Source organism: Agrilus planipennis, unplaced genomic scaffold (genome assembly GCF_000699045.2).
Source record: "Agrilus planipennis isolate EAB-ADULT unplaced genomic scaffold, Apla_2.0 scaffold3, whole genome shotgun sequence".
NCBI lineage: Eukaryota > Metazoa > Arthropoda > Insecta > Coleoptera > Buprestidae > Agrilus > Agrilus planipennis.
Genome location: NW_020442460.1, coordinates 1003127 through 1018625, shown reverse-complemented (window position 1 = coordinate 1018625; position 15499 = coordinate 1003127). Strand labels below are relative to the sequence as shown.

General features: G+C 32.1%; 2 protein-coding genes across 2 annotated transcripts in view; one reads left to right on the top strand and one right to left on the bottom strand.

The window, feature by feature from the left end:
• Nucleotides 1–1592: 1592 nt before the first annotated feature.
• Nucleotides 1593–5311, bottom strand: LOC108742055. Its single transcript, XM_018477070.1, has 3 exons — nt 5002–5311; nt 1822–1945; nt 1593–1680 (listed from the first exon to the last, which is right to left on the bottom strand). The coding sequence occupies exons 1-3, from the start codon at nt 5309–5311 to the stop codon at nt 1605–1607; spliced, it is 510 nt and encodes a 169-aa protein (XP_018332572.1). The 3' UTR covers nt 1593–1604.
• A 390-nt stretch (nt 5312–5701) lies between these two features.
• The window catches only part of LOC108742694 (collagen alpha-1(III) chain-like), a 44118-nt gene continuing 34320 nt past the window's right edge, over nt 5702–15499 (top strand). Inside the window, exon 1 of the mRNA XM_025980645.1 lies at nt 5702–5839. The gene's annotated coding sequence lies outside the window, so the exon portion shown is untranslated. The remainder of the gene's footprint in view (nt 5840–15499) is intronic.

Sequence of the window (15499 nt, the reverse complement as noted above, 5' to 3'; positions counted from 1 at the left end):
GCTACAAGCTATCCAAGGATGGTACTATAGAATGTCACCTCAAGGTAGGCCTAGTGGCGTCATCTCTTGGTTAGGCCGGAAACTTATCAATCCACCCTCGTATCAATTGTGTGCCTAACTTGGTCCAGCCAAAGTTGGGCAACCCATTGTTGGACTAAAATTCACCCGATCATCAATTTCAACAGTTCCTACATGTGAATTACCTACCAGATGATGGCTTTACAACATACACAACAGGATTCTGTGGAAAACCTAGGTAAAAGAAGGAAGAGAGATTAGATAACGAATGGACCGCTTAACGGTTCTACAGTTTAACTGTAGGGTTTGTAGCAAGTTGACTTAATTATTTACCCTGCTTTTCGATCTTCGATTGACCCTTGTTCCCGACACCACTGTCGAAATAATTCTTCCATGTTTATAAACTTATTCATGGTCGGGCCCGGTTCAAAAAATTGTTAAATTGGTAAATCTAATAATGATGACTCGCGAAATATTGGGCTCGACAAATGAAAAAATAATAGAGCTTTGAAAAAATGATGAGCTTATCTTAATTAAAGTAGACCGTCTGGGCACCAGAGCGCGTGAAAAATGAATAAATTAATGTTGTTAATGTTGGTAGCTATAGTGTATACGTAATAAACTGAATTAAATTCATAACACCGTGCTGAAAAGGCGCTGGTGTTTGAAAGTAATTTTGATTTGATTGATGGCTAATCTTCGCGTCTCTTAGATGAAAATCTGTATGAACTTGTTGTTCAGTTTGTCGACATATCGAATGAATCAGATTCAGTTGTTCGTTTTTTTTTTATCGTACAGATGCAGTACTCAGATAATGTCTTTCTTCACGACAAGATGATGATTATGGTTCTATTTTTGTTAAGTTACCTGTGTCAATATTTGTAAAAACTGTACCATCATGGGGGTTATAAATTGTAAATTATTACGTTATTATTGTGGCATAAAAACAGTGACATGTTATTGGTATATTCACTTGTTTGCTTCTTCTATTTATTTCTTTCCTTAATATGTCGGTATAAAAAAGTTCTTTGTTGCAAAAAACCTGGAGGAGTCATTGGTCATTTGGACCAGTTATGCAAATTGTCAAATGACGTGATAAATGTAAATGAAAAGCCAAAATGGTCATCTGGTGGAAAACGGAATCGCTATTCTATTACCTCATTAAATAACTTGCAAGAACATTAATGCAAGGATTTGTTGGATCCACGTATACTACGTGTTATGAGTCATTTAAATCTGTTTTTAACAATAATTATGACGTTGAAAATAAAAACTGACATTTACTACAAATGCAGGCGTAGAACAACAGTATCAAAAGTATCTTCTTCCAAAAACAGACAATAGTTTCATCAAGTTGGTGTTATAATATTATTAGACTTAGAAGTAACAACCATACACAGATGAAAGCTTAAAGTAAAATGAAGTGTTTACGACAAACAAACAGCAGCTCATTTGTTACCTTTTATTTGTCATAAAAAAAATCGAAGCTATTAATTCTAAACCACAACATTGTCAGAATAATTCAGTTGCTTCATAAATCAGATTCGCCGAGAAACATTATAATACTGCACTGGAGTGAGATGTCATTATGTCCCATTGTTCGTTTTTGTCATCAGAATCCAAACAACTTCTCTTAGAATACGAAGTGGGTGCTTCAGTAGGCTTCAAAAAAAGGATAATTTGTGATTTATTGAAAAGAAGCAAAATTAATGTCTTCAAAACAAATTGGTTAAAATAAGAAAATAAAACCAACATCCCTTAGGAAAGCTTTTTATAATTTTTAATTTTGGGTACAGATAATACCTGTTGAAGCTCGTATTCCTGGAGATCTCTATGGATATATTCGATACCAAAACAAAAATTGAGACCATAATCTGAATCACCCAAAGGAGACGATTTCTCTTCCTTTTAATTGCAGACTCCAGAACTTTAAGATAAATATAAATGGAGAACATCTTTGAGATATTCCAAAAATTAATAAAAATGTTTTGGTTATGTACATTCCGATACCTAAATCAACGGGGATCAAAAATGGTAACAGAAAACTCCATAAAACTCCTTATGCTCTGCTTCCCAAAACGAGGGTAATGTCTTCTTAGCAAAAGCAATAAAAATTTGATGAAATTTAAATATGCCCTCATTGGGGAAAGTCCCACGCGAGTCAGGTGCGTCGAGTGAAGAATTATTGTAGTAATGCATTTGAAAACCTACTGACCGCGGTAGGTGTAGGAATACACTTAGCAATTTAACATTTTATCCGCTTTATTTGCAAAGGCACGCGTCTGAAATTTTAATCAGAGACAATACATGGGATTTTCTTGTAAACACGTCTACGTACAGAATACAAAAGTGTTCCCTGACACGATTCATTTCACGACGGACGTCAGAAAAGAAGATTTAGGTCGCGAAAAAAGTAAGAAACACGTGCACTTGACCCACCGTAAAACATTCAATGGCGAAATTGTGTAATTTGTGACTCTGACCCTAGATATGCTCAGCACAAGGAGGTTCCAATTTTACTCCTGTATATAAGAAAGGAAAAATAAGGAAACTAATCTGTTAAAATTAATAATTAACGTCAAAAACGTTCAAGCATACGTAATCCTAAAATGTAGCACTGTACTACAGATGGCGTTTACAGCGCCATTTGTCGTATTTTCTAAAACGCGCTGTTAAGGCAGCAGGTAAAGGTTGGTCTGTGTTCTGTCATTAAAATAAGCAGAATTTCAATATGCATGTTCTTTAACGTTGGTAAGGTGTTTGTTGTCTTCTTGCTTTTGGTGGTTTAATTTTAATTTGGAATTCCGGATCGATTACACGGAATTCCAACCAATATTTCTATTTTGATATTCTTAGCTTTTATTTAGGGTCCAATTGGTATTGATGATCCAATTTCGATATAGAATTCCGGCTATTTAGAATTCCAATTGATACAACAAAATAGATACAATTAATTACTCTTTAGGCACAGTTAGTATAGAATGTATTGCTGTTCCTATTTAATAAACTAATAGTAAAGAATTCCGGATATCAAATAAATAATTTCCATTCATAGAATGAAATATGAAATTAATAGTTATAGGCAACTATATCTATTATACTAATGTCAAGAATACTTTAAGATTTTAATGAAATTTCAATAAACAATTTCATTCTGATGTAAGAGAAGTGGAATTCTCACTGTTAATTACAAATGCAGTTGTTAAATCCTTACACCTGGACTAAATGTAAATGATATGACAGAATGTTCGGTGAGATTTCTTGAAGTCATAACTAAAAAGAAATTAGGTTACCTTGCCAATAGTTTTTAACATTGATATTGATTTTTTTCAGTAAAAGGTTTGCACTATCTATCTAGAATTCCGGGCATGGATTTTAATTCTAACATATTTCCACAAATCATTAATTTGTACTTTATTATTAGTTCACAATGTCTATAAAACAGATCTTTTATTAGTCCCCTAGATGTATTTTATGAGTAAATAAGTTATTAAAGGAATTATTGTCATATAAATGCAATTAAATGTAGTCTGAGTATACTATCTGTGTTATTTCTAAGTTTACTTACAAGTAAATAATTGGATGTAAAAAGATAAAAGACTAATAGATACTATGAACACAAAGATCATAAAAATGTTCTAAATCAAAACCGAAAGTGAATATCTTGGCATCGATCGTTGTTTAATTACTTTCGAATAACTAATCAACTATTCATCGTCCGTAAGTGTAATTACCGTAATGAATTAATTGAGGCGCTGTTCAAGTAAATAAATTTCGTCGAATGAGTACGTGCGAGGAATTTTTAGAAAGAAAGATGGATAGAAATAAAGTTGGTTAAATTCCACTTTTTATTTCAAATAAATAGGCAGTATCTTAGTATCTTCCTAAATTTTCTTAAGAAAAATGTAGTTTGAAAGCTAATATACGGCTATAAGAGAATATTGTACATAGGACAAACAAATATACCACTCATAAGTGGAATTAAATAACATTATGTGTATTAAAATGAAAATATAACAATAACCTGTATTGCACTAAAGGAAAACTTAGAAGAAAATAAGTCGTAGTAGATATAGTTTATGAAGAAATCTACGAATTTTTTAATTTTCAATTCATTTCACTATCAAAGTCTATTATTGTAAAGATGAAAACTGATTGAGATGATATCTAATCAGTGCAAATTTCGCTGTTTTTCTTTTTTGTTTTAAAATTATTAGGTAATACTTTTCTGATAAAAAAGAGAAACCTTTGAATTGTCTACTGGTTTTAAGAAGCAGGCACGAGTAAGTATTTCATATATCTATGCAGGTATTCTTTTTAATTAAACATCAAATAGTATTTTTTGTTTAATTTTTTTTGCTTTTTAAGAAATGTCTTTGTTAAATACAGATTATGTATGGTATGATTTAATTAATTAATTGTATTTATTATCTGTAGGTACCTATATCATGTATACGGCTATAAGAGAATATTGTACATAGGACAAACAAATATACCACCCATAAATGGAATTAAATAACATTATGTGTATTAAAATGAAAATATAACAATAAGCTGTATTGCACTAAAGGAAAACTAAGAAGAAAATAAGTCGTAGATATAGTTAATGAATGAATCTACGAATTTATTAATTTTCAAATCATTTCACTATCAAAGTCTATTATTATAAAGATGAAAATAGATTGAGATGGCATGTTCCAACAGTAATCAGTATAAATTTCGCTGTTTTTCTTTTTTGTTTTAAAATTATTAATTATTTCATATACCTATGTGGGTATTCTTTTTAACTAAACGCCAAATACTATTTTTTGTTTAATTTTTTCTTTTGCTTTTTAAGGAGCGACTTTGTTAAATACCGGTTATGTCAATATATTAAATGAACTAGTACGATTTAATTAATTGTATTTATTACCTATAGGCACTTATACCATGTAGACAACGAACTTAAATTTTCCTTTTATTAATTGTTCGTAGACCACTTACTGTAATCGATCCTTTGTTTCAATAATGACGAAGAATGATGCGGCCAATCTACTAAAATCACGAACTTTTCACGCCTAAATGCAACATGAAAAGAACACAAAACATTTCTTTCGTTAATGCTCGAAACAGTGCGGCACGTTGAAGAATGCAGTTTTAGTTTTTCCAATAACGTGTCGTAGGCGTAGATCAGGTCGCATCTAGGACGACAAAGAATTTTCCGACCTTTGCAATAAACTGTAACGACAATGACTTGGACGAAAGCGTCTGTGCGCTTCTGCCGCCGACGTCCGCGGCGACTTTTAGGACCCATCCTTCAATCTTCAGCGGAAGAGTACGTAAGTAGTAGAAGTAGAAGAAGAAGAAGAATAAGAAGAACAAGAACAAGACGAAGTTGCGAATACCGGGTCTTCTCGAGCTTGAGGATGAGGTGTGCGAAGAGGGGGCTTTACAAGTATTAAAAGCACCTGAGGCCTGGTCCCAGCCACAAAACCCGATGTGACATCTCAAATGTTGTGACATCTGGATCACCAATAGTGAAGTTTTTACTATACTCAATTTAATTTATTTTAGTCAATTTATTTAAGTAATTGTTCAAATAGTGTGAGTCCAGACGGTTGTTCCAGGAGATCTGCAGGATTCAACAAGGATTTCGACTGTTTCTTCGATATTTTTTTGAGGTAATTNATCACCAATAGTGAAGTTTTTACTATACTCAATTTAATTTATTTTAGTCAATTTATTTAAGTAATTGTTCAAATAGTGTGAGTCCAGACGGTTGTTCCAGGAGATCTGCAGGATTCAACAAGGATTTCGACTGTTTCTTCGATATTTTTTTGAGGTAATTTATAACACTTTTTATTATTGGTTTTGTTTAATTTAACGAATTCAAGACGTCTTGTAAATATTTACTTAGTTTTGAACATTTTTTGTAATTTTTAATTTTCTTTTAATGTGAGATCAATTTGTAATGCTTTATTTGATGTTTACGATTACAGTCTGAAATTAAATTATTTAAGTAGTAAAATTTTATGTTATTATGGTAAATTAGATAATGGCAGTGTTTATGTTTCCACATGCAGGATAAGCATATCCTTTTATGTTCAATCGTGTAAAATAAGAACTACATCATAAATTTAACGCGAGTCGTTTATGCAAGCTGCTTCTAAGGATTCTATGATTAAATCTTTAAATATAATTTTTGTAGTCAATTTTAGTTTTATTGCAAAGTATTTATTTTGTAGCTACTAAAATTTCGGGGCATCAAATACTTTAAAAACCGTAATTTGTTATTAGTAGATTCGCAAGGATTTTAACAACTAATTTTTTTTTGAACAAAATATTCATATTATTATTTTTATACCGTTACTAAAAGTAGATAATTTAATTTAAATCACAACTGGTTTACTGTAGTTTTAGCCTATCCTTAAATTGGAATTTGAGCGAAGATTCTTATCATTAATTATTTGCTCAAATCTCCTAAAAAATATTTAAATATCCTTATCGTTGTTAGGTTTAAAACCTAAAACATGCAATAGTTTTATTTTGGAACTTTCTGAGTCGCTGAATTATCCCAAAAAGTTGATTTTTTGATAATGTTTTTTAGTTTACAATCATCTCACATTTGTTTTGGATTATTACAAAGAGACGAACTGCAATTTCTAGTCCAAAATACCTTTCAATCGCTGTAATTAATCATATCATACATCGAAAAAAAAATGAAACTGTTAAGTCGGTCTTAGAGCCTCATGGTACCGCGTCTGGACTTAGATTAAAAAAAGATTAAAAATATCAATAAACACGATCTTATGTTTTGTAAATTTCGTTTTCGTGGGCTACCTGAACCTGTTCATTATTACAATCGAACGGTTCTTCTTCAACTTCTTCACCTCGGGGCAAACGGAGACGGACTATTAATATCTGCTATTAAATCAATCGGCATAAGGTCCATTTTTTGCACGCGCTATTCATGCTAATGGGTTTAAAGGATAAATTAATGATAAAGCATCAGCAAGTCCTCGAAACGTATTCGGCTAGTAATAATAAAGGACTTAATGGAACCGATAGTGTGAATTTCGAACGGACCGATCTAAAGATTTATTGCCAGTGGTCTTCACTTAATAAATTGCTGCTAGAAGAATAAAAGAATGCAATTACATCTTATGTGTACATGCGTCTGTATACAATTTCGATCATTTAGCCGCGGGTTGCACACAAGAGTTAAATGAACTTAATTACGGAATTGCTTTTTTAACCCCTCGTAAGTAATTATTGATAAAAAATAACCTGTTAGGTCTATTGTACTTTAAATTATTCCCATACTGTAATAAATGAATAAAAAGTTTTCGAATTAACTTTGGCAGTTACTTCTTCTTAGGTACTATTTGGGTTGGGTTGGGGACGGTAAGATAAAACAAAATTAACTTGGGTGGTCAGTTTTCCGGCTTTTAAAACCTCGTAAAGGTTTGCAAAATGTTAATATTTCGTCGTCAGATTAGTATCTGGGGTTTTCCTGACAAAAATATTCAGCTAGAGGCAGTTTAGAATGACATGAACCTCCACACACGCCAGAGGCTTTCGCATTGTTATTGTACATTACGAGAACATTGACTCGGTTGTTAATTGTATATGTGCTTATTATAGTCAGGAGAATGAAACTCCAGATAATTTGTAAACGACCGATATGACATTTTTAATTATTAATAGTGGTTAATATGAAATATTAGTGTGAAAATTCATTTTCAATTTTCTCTCATTAACCTGAGGTAGTTTGTAGTGTACGGAAAATTGAAAATCAATTTTCACATTAATATAGTAACAATCGATGTTTTTAAGATGTATTAAAAATGTAGAAATCAGTAAAGGGGCGGAGTTTTATCGCTGGACAACGCAAGGTCAAGGCTTATGCTGTTCTAAATTACCTCTACCACTACAATAAATTGTGGCATCAAGGGGCTGCGCTTGAAGAAAGTAAGCTTAGATTTGGTGAGGTAAAAAACGTTACTGTTATCCCATAAAAAGATAATGATTTATGTATTTACGTGAAGTAAAATCAAAAAAGGATTTTTTATTCAAATTTTAGCGAAACTATAACCACAACTAATTTTGCAAAACGAAAAGCGGATCTTTTTTTAATGCTATTCAAAATTAGGCTTTTATTTGATTCTTAAGTTGTAGCAAATTTTCTTAAGTAAGTAATTAAAAGGGGGAATTAAGGGGTTGCTTTAAATAAGTGAATTAAATTATTTTTATGGTCAGGAATTTGGGAAATAAATTGACTATGCATAAAAGTTTATAAATGTTATAAAAATGTAGTCCATGTTAGGAGATTATCAGGTCAATACAATTCAAGCGGAAGTTTCATTACTAATGTACAAATCTAAAATAATTTATTGAAGATTAATCATATTACGAAACAGTAGGTAACTAATTCAATTTCCTAAGAAAGAAACTACAATTGATTTAATTCATTCTTCAAAAAGGTAACGGAATTTGATAAAGCTGCTGATCTCCTTTTATACCTACAGGACATGATATATGGATTTTTAAGAAATTCATTTTTCCTTTTTCTTGTGCTTTAAGGAGACACACATTTTACAGGAACTTCTATTGCTACATTCTTTTGTATTTATGGAGTATAACAATGGAAGACGCGATGATTGATTATCTATTACTTTTTATTTTACATTAATAAAACAAAAACGGTATTTAGTGTATTGGTATACTGTTTTGTGATTCTAGAGAGAAAAAAAAAGTAAAAATGAAAAAGAGTATGTAACAAAAAAAAGCAATTCCAATTTACCTACTTTCCTTGGAAAAAACAGTAAGTTGTAAATGACTTTTTTTTTCGGTAGAAGAATCTTCTTGCGTTGTAATGAAAATTTTAAGATAACGTTGACGTTGATGGCTAATTGTTTTTTATAGGTATAATGTCGCTTTTAATAGCTATTCAAAATGCTAATTTCTATAGACCGCCTACGAATAGACATCAATTAAAGTGGCTAATTAAATAAAGTATTTCTGTTTGAAGCTACTTAAATTATAAAACTCAACGTGGTCATAAAAAGGTGAGATTCCATTACAAACTTTTTGTTTGCATTTGCACCTGACAATCTTTACGGTTAATTTAGCTAATAACAGGTCATTTAACTCTAGGCGAATCTTAACTCCTACGATGGTCAAGCGTAGCAAAATTCAATAAACTTTTTCAAATAACAAAACAGTTAAAACATTATCTTTTTTGACAGTAAACATTATATATTTTTTTTGTGAAAGAATAAAGAATAAATTCTCAATTTTTCTTCTTAGTTTGGATATGACTAAGCAAATAATGTAGGTCCTTAAGGGTTGGAAGGTTTAAATTTGTGTGAAGAATCAGCACACACAATAAATAATAAAAACGCCAGGAATAGTTTTTTTAATCAGATAATTAAGATTAAACCCGCATATTTTTTTCTGCTTAAATGTTTCATAATAATAGGTAAACAATCCTTAACTTAAACAGAAATCAACAACCTCTCCGTATGTTCATAGAATATTGTTTACAATAAATAGGAGTCTGTTAATCCTCAGGGACATCTCAAATTTTTGGCAATATCTATATAGGTCATAAACTCAAATAAACCACAATACCCATGTGACAACAAATTAATCGATTTATATATTATTCGTAACTACAGACCGATTTGTTTTAGAGTTTTTTCCACACATGATATTTCTTTAATGAAAATCTTAACTGAAATAGATATTTTGATCTTTTTAGTCAAATATTAATTATTAAAGAAGGACGAAATTCCTGAGTGAATGTATTTCGATGGGATTTAGGGTCAAATTGGTAATTTATAAAAACAAACCTTTCCAAATTTTTGTCAACTTCAAATGATAACAGGGAAGTAAGGGCATCAGGGCCGGACTGGCCCGGGTGCAGGGGTGCAAATGCACGCTGGACCAAACTGGGCCAAATGACTCAAAAAATGTGAAAAAAAATTATTAAAACAAGAGCAAAGACCGAGACAAAGACAAACGCAAATTTCCTTCTAACTTCTTAAATTTTTTTAAAAATGAGTGTTGTTAAAATTTGTGCACTTTTCCTTGTAAACCAGGTCATTTGGTTACGTGGCACCCCGGGCCAAAATCTTCAGTCCGACTCTGAAGGCCATTGCCAAAATTACTCAAGTCAGTGCTGGCCCTACAGGATTGGGTATGAACTCATCTCGAAAAGAGAGTATATTTAAAAACTCGTTTGTCCGGGAAAATTTTTCATATATTTCGAGGTATATTCATAAACAAATTTCAGGGAAGATCTTACTTTATTGTTGTTTATATTGTCAGTACTTCTGATTATTTAGGCATTGAATTGAGTAAGAGTGAAACTGCTGGAAGCAACTCTTTAATTCTTCAAATTGAAATTAGCCAATGATTATATGATTTCAGAAATCTAAATATTTCAAAAGGAACTCTTCTAATAGGTACATTACAGGAGAAAAATAATATAAAAAAAATCTTTGTTGTAGATTCAATTGTTAATGCTTAATTAATTAATAATTTATTAAGATGAATAACTGCTACGTTAGGAGGTTCAAAAATTTAACAATGTGTAGTCAAATTAATCTTTGGTCATTAATTGAGATGCTCCACGGGGGTTTGAAAGGTTCAGCTCTGGAAAATATGACATCAAATGGTGACATATGTTAATTGATCGTTTCGTTTTGGATTAGTAGCGAAGGCTACTACGTTCGTTGCCCTTATTCTTATTTTGTTTTATTTTCATGTTACTCTTTTGCTTTGGTCGTTATCTCAAATATCATTTGTTAAGTCCAAAACACGCCAAGGTAACACTGACAAAACAACGCTATATTGTGTACTACATAATTTATATAGTACAAAAAAGTATTCGAAGGTGTATTCTAAATCGATGTTCTTCTTATTCGACATGATGCATACACCGACAGGCACAAGATAAAAAAATAAGACGATGTATCGAGTTTTTCGTTTTTGTTAATTTGACACTGATGTATTAAGACGAGTGGATTTGCGTCCGATTACCTTTTACGCGTTCGCTTTCATTGATGACGGTCAAGTTCATGGGGAACCACAAACTGGGCTGTAGGTATAGCTTGGTTTGGAACAGAATACTTTCACTTATCGTTAGTAGAAGTAGACGAAGATGCAGACCATTTCCAGACGGTCCATAAACAATTACTTACTACATCTTTTGTTCTGTTTTACACTAGGAGTCAAGAAGAGTACACACACGTTTTTGGAACAGTACGAATACTGATAAAAGTTTTTAACGTATAAGAGAAGGGTGCAATGCTCCTAGGGAAATAAAAACAAGATTGCAAGATTCATAGTTTTATCTACAACACTTGATAACTATATAAACAAAGGAATTAATTTTATAGGCAATTTTCTCCTACCGCCTGGGAATCTGCTACCATTAGGTGTAATTCCAAAACTGTAAGCTCCAAATCAAATATTTCATTAATGACTGAAAGAGTTATCGAGTGAATAAATAAGTGAACTAATTCTAAGTGACTTCAATAGATACAGGAAGTATAAAGATCTACGACGTAATATTACGTAGTCTAGGTGAAAGTGTTTTCATTGGATATATGGAATAGCTGCCTTGAGCTACAGCGTTGTGAAGTTCAATATCATCAATTAAATTGACATTGGCATACTTCATGGTTAAAAACACGGAACGTTGTGCCACTTTTGTTGTTTGAAAGAATAATCGGTTATGGAACAAGTCACTGAGCAGAAATAAAGTACATCCATCCTTGGAAAGGCCACTGAGGTGGTAAATGTTATAAACAATAATTTGTGGTGAATTTGCAAGTAAACACCATCAGCTTGCAGGAGATTTTTGCGATAGATGAATCTCACTAATAATAATCACTGAGCCAATTACATTTTTCTATATCGATTGGAATCTAGTAGGTACTTCTTCAGTTAGATCTTCTATCAATTCCATATTGTAGGATGTCTCTTTCCAAATAGATTTCAATCTGTTTAGTCGAACCAAGGGTTTGGTATTTGATACTGGAATGTTTGTCAAAATTGCAAGCTATGGTAATTGATTTCTGATGTCTGGCGTGTCCATTTGATTGATTTATTTGGTATCATCAAATTAGGGATTTGTTTCAGCTACTTTACAAAGATAGCCGTCACATATTTGAAGTTATTGAATAAAGTAATTACTTTTTAGAAACAGATTAATAAGAGAGTTGTATTTTGTAAAAAGTACATAAGCAGATGAAGTCACTTAAGAATATCCGATAATTGAAAGTATTGAAGAAGCATTTAATAAAAAAGTAAAACCTCAACCATCTGTTACGTTGTATCGACGAGACAATTTTAATCCCTTCAAGTGACCTTTTTATATTACTTGCCTGCAGGTAGCGTCTTTCCAGACTGCTTATTAATCAGATTCAATGTAGAATACGTCCAGATATAAAATTAACAAGATGAATGGCTAAACATGATTTCCGTTCGATACATTAAACGCAACTCAACAAAAAATGTCTCAAGGTCCCTCCGGATCTACTCAACGTGAGATTAACGACTTCCACCTAATCCCGCTCTTGTTGCACGTAGTTATTAAAAGTAAATATTAAAAATATCTAGATTGACGATAAAATTGTACGGCATCAAAATGAAATTATTAAATATTTTGAAAAATTATGGGGATTATTAGACGCATATTGTTTTTTCTTTTTTGGTGGCGATTAAGAAGATACCTACCTGCACCACTATTCAGGTGTAACTGAAAACTTAAAAAATTGGGCTAAAAGGTTTACATATCACACAAGGTAGATGTCAAAAATACCGCCGGTAGAATAGGGTAACAATGAAGAAGCATTGCAAAGAATAGGAAAACAGAAGGCGGCATGGAAGTCAATTAGAAACAGAAGAGATATGTTGGTAGGACACCTTCTCAGACATGAAGGGTTAGTTAGAGACGTATTAGAAGCAGAAACAGGAGTTAGGAGGAGTAAAGATGGGCGTAGATTAGATTATTGTTCACAAATAGGTAGTTAAGGATATGGAATGTTGTCGTTTTATGAAAATGCGAAGATCAGTTCAGGTTAGGAATGAGCGGAGATGCGTGCTCAACCAGTTTTAGGACTCACGACCTCATGATGAAGATGACGATAAGTATTAGAAAAAATAGGAGAACCAAGGACGCTATGGAAGACAATAACAAATAGGCGAGATAGGTTAATAGGACATCTTCTCAGGCATGAAGGGTCAGTTAGAGACATATTAGAAGTAGGAACGGAAGTTAACAGGGGCAGGGGTAGACTTACTGCTCGCAACTGGTCGAGAAATAGAAAAGATTATCTCAAGATGGGAATTGTGGATTTGATGTCCTGGTGCTATAGACCTTATAATGATGATCAGATAATGAGCACGACAGAAAATAATCTGAACTTAATTTGAAAAAAAATAATGATAATGAGTCAGTTCTACATTTGAGTTTGTCTTGAAATGGAAGGTGTCAAAAGCAATACATTTTATCTATTCAAATATTTTTCACGCTTATTCGCCCACAACTAAAAAGGATTGAACAAAACCATTGATTTTATTAATATCTTAGCATTAGCCATAGGTGTACTAAAAGAAAAAAGGCAAGGATGGTCTTTGGAATAGACGGTCAGTGGCTTTGGTGGCATGCTAGTATTGAACTTTCAAATTCCGGGTTCAGTTTTACGCATGGATAATATTGTTTTTTCTTCTGCGTTTTTCAAATAACTTTTATAAAAGCTTAGGGGTCATTATCACCACAGCATTTATAGTAATAAAATTATATTATGTTTTTTATTTCTTCAAAATCAATTAATTAACTATTTTAATCCAATCATTCAATCATTTTTAAAGGCAAATCTAGGAATAGTAAGCAGGTCACCAAAATTATGGATAGGAAACACATATTTATGCCGAAGGAACAGTACGAATACTGATAAAAGTTTTTAACGTATAAGAGAAGGGTGCAATGCTCCTAGGGAAATAAAAACAAGATTGCAAGATTCATAGTTTTATCTACAACACTTGATAACTATATAAACAAAGGAATTAATTTTATAGGCAATTTTCTCCTACCGCCTGGGAATCTGCTACCATTAGGTGTAATTCCAAAACTGTAAGCTCCAAATCAAATATTTCATTAATGACTGAAAGAGTTATCGAGTGAATAAATAAGTGAACTAATTCTAAGTGACTTCAATAGATACAGGAAGTATAAAGATCTACGACGTAATATTACGTAGTCTAGGTGAAAGTGTTTTCATTGGATATATGGAATAGCTGCCTTGAGCTACAGCGTTGTGAAGTTCAATATCATCAATTAAATTGACATTGGCATACTTCATGGTTAAAAACACGGAACGTTGTGCCACTTTTGTTGTTTGAAAGAATAATCGGTTATGGAACAAGTCACTGAGCAGAAATAAAGTACATCCATCCTTGGAAAGGCCACTGAGGTGGTAAATGTTATAAACAATAATTTGTGGTGAATTTGCAAGTAAACACCATCAGCTTGCAGGAGATTTTTGCGATAGATGAATCTCACTAATAATAATCACTGAGCCAATTACATTTTTCTATATCGATTGGAATCTAGTAGGTACTTCTTCAGTTAGATCTTCTATCAATTCCATATTGTAGGATGTCTCTTTCCAAATAGATTTCAATCTGTTTAGTCGAACCAAGGGTTTGGTATTTGATACTGGAATGTTTGTCAAAATTGCAAGCTATGGTAATTGATTTCTGATGTCTGGCGTGTCCATTTGATTGATTTATTTGGTATCATCAAATTAGGGATTTGTTTCAGCTACTTTACAAAGATAGCCGTCACATATTTGAAGTTATTGAATAAAGTAATTACTTTTTAGAAACAGATTAATAAGAGAGTTGTATTTTGTAAAAAGTACATAAGCAGATGAAGTCACTTAAGAATATCCGATAATTGAAAGTATTGAAGAAGCATTTAATGAAAAAGTAAAACCTCAACCATCTGTTACGTTGTATCGACGAGACAATTTTAATCCCTTCAAGTGACCTTTTTATATTACTTGCCTGCAGGTAGCGTCTTTCCAGACTGCTTATTAATCAGATTCAATGTAGAATACGTCCAGATATAAAATTAACAAGATGAATGGCTAAACATGATTTCCGTTCGATACATTAAACGCAACTCAACAAAAAATGTATCAAGGTCCCTCCGGATCTACTCAACGTGAGATTAACGACTTCCACCTAATCCCGCTCTTGTTGCACGTAGTTATTAAAAGTAAATACTAAAAATATCTAGATTGACGATAAAATTGTACGGCATCAAAATGAAATTATTAAATATTTTGAAAAATTATGGGGATTATTAGACGCATATTGTTTTTTCTTTTTTGGTGGCGATTAAGAAGATACCTACCTGCACCACTATTCAGGTGTAACTGAAAACTTAAAAAATTGGGCTAAAAGGTTTACATATCACACAAGG